General features: G+C 27.0%; 1 protein-coding gene across 1 annotated transcript; it reads left to right on the forward strand.

Moving 5' to 3' along the window:
- The first annotated feature begins 2,582 nt into the window (after nucleotides 1-2,582).
- LOC126845248 (uncharacterized) lies at nucleotides 2,583-4,778 on the forward strand. Its single transcript, XM_050583869.1, has 4 exons — nucleotides 2,583-2,808; nucleotides 2,901-3,054; nucleotides 4,294-4,509; nucleotides 4,636-4,778. The coding sequence occupies exons 1-4, from the start codon at nucleotides 2,731-2,733 to the stop codon at nucleotides 4,674-4,676; spliced, it is 489 nt and encodes a 162-aa protein (XP_050439826.1). The 5' UTR covers nucleotides 2,583-2,730; the 3' UTR covers nucleotides 4,677-4,778.
- Nucleotides 4,779-6,319: the final 1,541 nt, after the last annotated feature.

The following is a 6,319-nucleotide window of genomic DNA, read 5'->3' on the forward strand; positions in this document are numbered from 1 at the left end:
AATTTTTTCTTGTTTAAAAAAAACAACAACTGCGTAACATACTACTTAGAGATGTTTTCAAAGAATATTTCATATTACATTTTTTTATTTATTTTTTATTTTTATTGTACTGTTTTACGTTAGTAGAATTTATGTAATTCCGTTTATCGTATCGTGTCTTACGTACCAAAAAAAATGAATATTTATTCAATTTTAATACATCATTAGTATATTTTTTTCTCAATTCATATTTAATATTTATAAACATGGATTTATATATTTTAATATTTAAATGTTTAAATATTTCATTAGCCATAGTGTCTGTTTTTTTTTTTTTTTTTTATGACTATAACGAAAGATGCGACAACCGCAAAAATAACTGTGTACATGTTTCCATCATTTGTTTACAGCCAGTTTATAGATGTTTATATTAATATTAAGTATATATATGTACCTACCTAATTATTACTATTATTATTATTAATAATATTTGATTATATTATTTTCACTAAAAAAAAAAAAAAAAAAACATTAACAGCGTTACACCTAAAAAATAATATTAATATTTATACTTCTTGTGTTTGTTAACTTACAATATTAAAATGTGATAATATACTAAGCTTTTTTTTTTCTCGTACTGAATTTTATATACGATATATTTGAATAATTTTATCCTGTCTTTTAACTATTTAGTTTCAACCGCTTTTACGTATCGAGAAGTTTGTGTTGTCGCGTGTGCCTCCGACGGTAAACTCTTTAACCGATCTATTGCTATAGGATTTACGTTGTTGGTTTTTTTTTTGTACAATTTCATACTCACTATTAAATTAAAAACGACATATTTCATACTTCTTTTATTAGAAAATAAAATGTATGGATTATTTTGTTGTCTAATGGTAACTTAACTAAAGGGTAGTACAGTATATCTGTATTTTAGCAGGTTATCGATACTATTACAATTCATAATTGATCATTCTATGTAAAATTCACATACTTCATTTTGTCTCGTTTCAAAATATCGGCTTTGTTGTCAATTAAAATGTAACACAACGTTAAGAAATAAGAATAATCTTTTTTTTTTTATCTCCTATGTGTATCTGAAAATGTATTGTTTTCAGCATTGGGGTTTTTATTTTATTTTTTTGTTTCTGGACCCACGATATCCTTGTAGTAAAATGTTAAGACTGAGGTCTGAAGACTAGTTTGGAGGTTGATCTAGACTCTACATCAAAAATAAGTTGTTTAAGAATATTATTATAAAGCACATTTCAATTTTCCATTTCAATATCATAATAATTAGTCATTAAGTAACGTGGTCGTGTACTTTAGGTGTTTTTTACAACAAATTTACACAATATAATAGCATCGCCCAAGTCGAATATTTGGTTTTTTATATTAGCAGAACATAAAACAAAATAATTTTAGTACCGACAACTTTTTAGTTTAGTTTAGTTACACAACGCAATACCACTTTGCGTTATAAGAGTAATTTTGACACTAACATAGAATATTCACAAGATTAAATTTAATAAAAACAAAACTTAGTTAGTTAAAAATACACCAACTTAGTCATAAGCCGAAAAAAACTGGACAATTTTCATTATGGTTGCCAACAATAAGTTATTTGTGCAGAACAAATTATTTTGATCTAGTAACATATATATATATATATATTCTGAATAAAATAGTTTTTTTACCTAAAGAGAACTCATAAACATTATTTTACTAGAATTTATTAGTATTTGATAATATAATATTAGACTGATTTAATAAGTTACTTAAAATATAAATATTTAATTAATTATATAATATTCATGTAATGTAGGTAATTTTTTTTAAAAAAACTCTCATTAATAAACTACAAAAATTATATTCAGTAATATTGAAAAGTGTACCTATCTTTTGAGTGTTGAAAGATAATTTTAAACATTTTTGAAGTTACTCTAAATTTTTACCTTATTAATAGTTTTTTTTCCGATAAAAATTGATATAATTATTTTTAATAGAAAAATTCTCAAAGAAAAGTTCTAATAATTATCTAATAAATATGTATTAATACATATTTTAACAAAATAATAAAGTATTATAATTACCCTTCAACACACAAATGATATACTTTTCAATGTTACTCGCGTGTCATTGTTGTGGTGAATGATATTTTTTTTTTAATTAACCTTTCTATGTACATATATTGGTACTAGTAAAAAACTGTTTTTCTGCATAAGTATTGTTTGCAATGTTAATTGAAATTATCCAGAGTTTTCGCTTGTCTTATGACTGAGATGGTGTTTTTTTTTTTTTTAATTGAATCTTGTGTATATTCTATGTTAAAATTCAGAATTGTTTGAAATTTGTTTTATATTTGATTTTATACGACTATAAGCACCAGGCATTTGGAAAATCCACTCATACACAATATATTTGTTTTATTATTCAATCCCAACCGTATTGTCGAAACTACACAATCCGATATCGAAACACTTTGTCAATAATTATCGCGTTGTATTATTTGCACGGCTACAACCGCTGTTATTTTAATAAATATCATTTATTGTACTGTTGTGCGTAACAACAATGTAAAGAATGTAAATTTCAAAGGCAGTGTAATCAAGTGTTCGTTTTTTATTGCTCACCGAAAATTTAATGTCGTCACGCATATACTTTTGTACGGTTATATAATACCCGTTTGATCGTTGACGAATAAAAGTTCACTCGGTTTAAGTCGAATATTATTATTTTTTTGGCAACAAAATGTTCTTAAGAAATACCACCACAGTTTTATATATCTCAGGTCTTTTGGCCCAGATGGCGTTCACGGATCCGACACAGGTAACAGCAGCTCTCAATTATTATTGACCGTTATGTGTATTTTAAATTATAATAAACGTGAAAAGAAATGCTGTACTCCATAAAATATGTAGGTAGCAGATCCTCTGGCCCAGCTTTTCAATGTTTATGACCAAAACCACGATGGCGCCATTGTCGCACAGGAACTGAAGGAAGTATTAACATTGATGGAACTCGACTTGACAGACAACCAAGTGGAAGCCAGGTTGCGGGAATATAGTCCAAACGGTATCGGTGTACATTATAATATTTTTTGTTAAAATATCAGCTCATAACTATTTTTTTCTACAATTACTAGGCGCTTAAAACTAACTTATATAAACAACTTATACTGAACAATTAAAAATTATAATAATAGTTACAATATTAAGGCTCGTGCTGGCTTCTCTTGTGGGGGTCGCTTGCTGCAGCCTATAATATAGGCTCATATTATGAGTGCTTAACATTTTTTTTTACTTATATCATCCTAGTCTCTAAGGGTTTACAGATTAGCGTTAGAAATAATGAAAAAAAATACATACTCGAACATTTTAAAAAAAAATTACATTTATAGGTATGTTTTTATAACGACAAATAACTTTAAATTATTGTCGGTATTGTAAATTATTGTTATTTCTCCATAACCCCCAAAAAAATAGCACTAAATACTCGAATTGTTACAAACACTGTAGTTTAGTACCACAAAGATGTAAAGAAATATCTATTAATTTTTTTTTTTTTAGTTATAATATAATATATGTTATTATGACTATTAATATGCACTATTAGTTATTATATGGATCTTTTGATATATAAAGCTCAAAAACAAAATTGTTCTATGGAATAAATTTGAGATAAAGTATAATACAGAGTATAATGCAACAATTTTTTTTGTCAAGTTAAGTTAGCATGATAATTTAGGAAACAATTTTATTCAGTTAAAGATTAAAAAGCGAATTCACTTTCAAAAATGTTTACCGAACCGATTTCAAACATTTTTGTCCTAGTTATAAAATGTACTATCTTCTAAAAGGACGATTTTTTTTTAATTTTACCATAAGCGTTTATATTTTTACTTTTTTTTTGTTGATAAATATAACTAATTTTCTAATAGCTAAATCAAAAAACAGTATTTTAGTCCCCATAGAGAATTTTTTAGATCTAAATACCTGACAAAACTACTCCTACTTAGGATGGTCCGATTTAAATTTTGTAAACATATTTGAGCTTAACAGCCACTTTTCAAGGTTATTGCATTTTTTTATATTTCAATTTGAATTGTGTTTTATTCCTACTTTTGATTTAGCAAATTTGCAGTATTCACTTCATTGTCGCTCTTTAAGTAAACCAAATAGTCTACTCGTGCAATAACCTGGGAAAAAATAATTTTGTCAGGCATTTAATGTGTCTATTGGCTTTTCGTGTACCACAAAAATGGCTTTAAAACTGGCAAAACAATAATATTATTAAACGCTCTTGTATTCGTAGGCGATGGTCAAATGAGATTGGCCGACTTTAGAAACATGATGAGCCATCCTGTAGACAACGAAGAGAAAACAAAAGTGCTCCAGAATATGTCGGGTGGACATAATTTCATAAGTGTAGAAAACCTTCAGACTATCCTGGAAAACATTCACTTTGAATTTAACCCAGCCGAACTTCGTGCGATTGACGTCAACGGAGATTCAAAAATCACAATAGAAGGTAATCATATGTTCATCAAAAGTAATAATTTCAAACAAAAAGGTATGAAAACCGGTGACACGGTCAGCTTAAAAATGTCAAAGTGTGTAAAGTGTTTTTATTATGTAATATTTTTTTTTTTTTCAGAAATTGATAAATTCAATTGCATACCCATCGTAGTAGAATGATTTCATTTCAATCTTGTATCATTATTGACAGTTTTTATTAATTATTGTTCACATACACAATATTGTAACCGGTTATTGGATTGAAATAAATACCTAATTAATAAAATATCATAACGTTGTAATATGTAATATGTCATTAAAAGTGTTTCACCGTACCTATAAGCCAAAATAAGTCCTATATCCATCCTACGTTTTAAATCCAAGAACAGAATGGGATTTGAAGAGCTGATAATATTATGTTATATTATATCCAAACATATTTCTATACTTGGACTCTGATGTCTGTGTCGTTCGTTCCAAACTAGTTCTGGACCGGCCAATGTGTCATAAAAGTGTTAAAAAAATCATAAAGGTTTGAACAAAATAATTGATTATTACCTACTATTTTCATAATTAGGTGTTTAATTATTATAGAAATAGCTATTAGTACGGTACAAGTTTGTTTTAAATACAAATTACTGCACAAATTAGATACCTGTACGGTTACACGCTTAAGAAAAATCAATATTTTTAATTTAAAATATGGCATGGCATGACATTGAGAGAAAAAAATGTCGAATTTGAACTGGTACCAAATTTGCAGATTTTTTTCATTATTATTATAAACGTCACATTGGTTCCAGTAAGATAAAACAACAGTAGAAGTACACAATGGAGAGTGGTACAACATTTCGTAAGATATCTGAAATCTAAACAAAATTAGCAGCATTTTTTTTTTTTATAGATGCTGTTTTCATATTATAATACGTTTAATTGGTAGTGTTTTTAAAAAGTGTAAAAAATCAAAAAAATCTAGGTATAAGGTCAACGACCGAACCACATATTATGGACACCCTGTGTTTCAGTTTTGTTTGCTGAACATACGTGCGCCTTGTTGAAATCCAAAGAAATGACTGTTTATTGTTTATTTATATGCGTTGTGTACTTACCTGTACTCAGTACATGTTGATTCAAAACGCGCGTTATGGTATATTTTATTAACCCGGGCAGCAAATTTTTTTTTTTTTTTAAAGATTTAGATGTATAATTTGTGAGCACTTTGTTGCAATTGTATTTCTTAATCGATTAATACCAGTAAAATCGATAAGAATATTTTTGGGGGAAAATTAACTATACGCGTTGTGGAGTTGGTATCACTGTTAAAAACTGCGGGAGTTACTATAATACTAGAAAAACCCCAGAGTGATGTGTATACTTTTGTAGACTAGCTGTGGAGAGTTCTATTGGAAACATTTCAAATCAATCTCAACAATGCCCATAGTGTCAACTGCCGAATATTTATTACCTATTATTACTAGTGTAAATATAAAAAATGGAAAATTCCAACACAATACTTTCTGTTTGAATGAAAATCAGTCGACAAAATATCACAAAAAGATAACATAAAACGTTTTATTTAACTTTTTTATAATACTATTACTTATAGTTTATTAAACAAAACATTAAAAATTACAAATATTATATACAGTACAATTATGCATAAAATTACTAATTAAATTGATTAACATAAAACGTTTTACTTAACTGTTTTACAATACTATTACTTATAGTTTATTAAACAAAACTTTAAAAATTACAAATATTATATACAGTACAATTATGCATCAAATTACTAATTAAATTGAATAACATAAAACGTTTTA

Source organism: Adelges cooleyi, unplaced genomic scaffold (assembly GCF_023614345.1).
Source record: "Adelges cooleyi isolate 19-005CV unplaced genomic scaffold, UGA_ACOO_1.1 ACOO_flye_CR_arks_rails_tigmint_CR_PRNA_724, whole genome shotgun sequence".
NCBI lineage: Eukaryota > Metazoa > Arthropoda > Insecta > Hemiptera > Adelgidae > Adelges > Adelges cooleyi.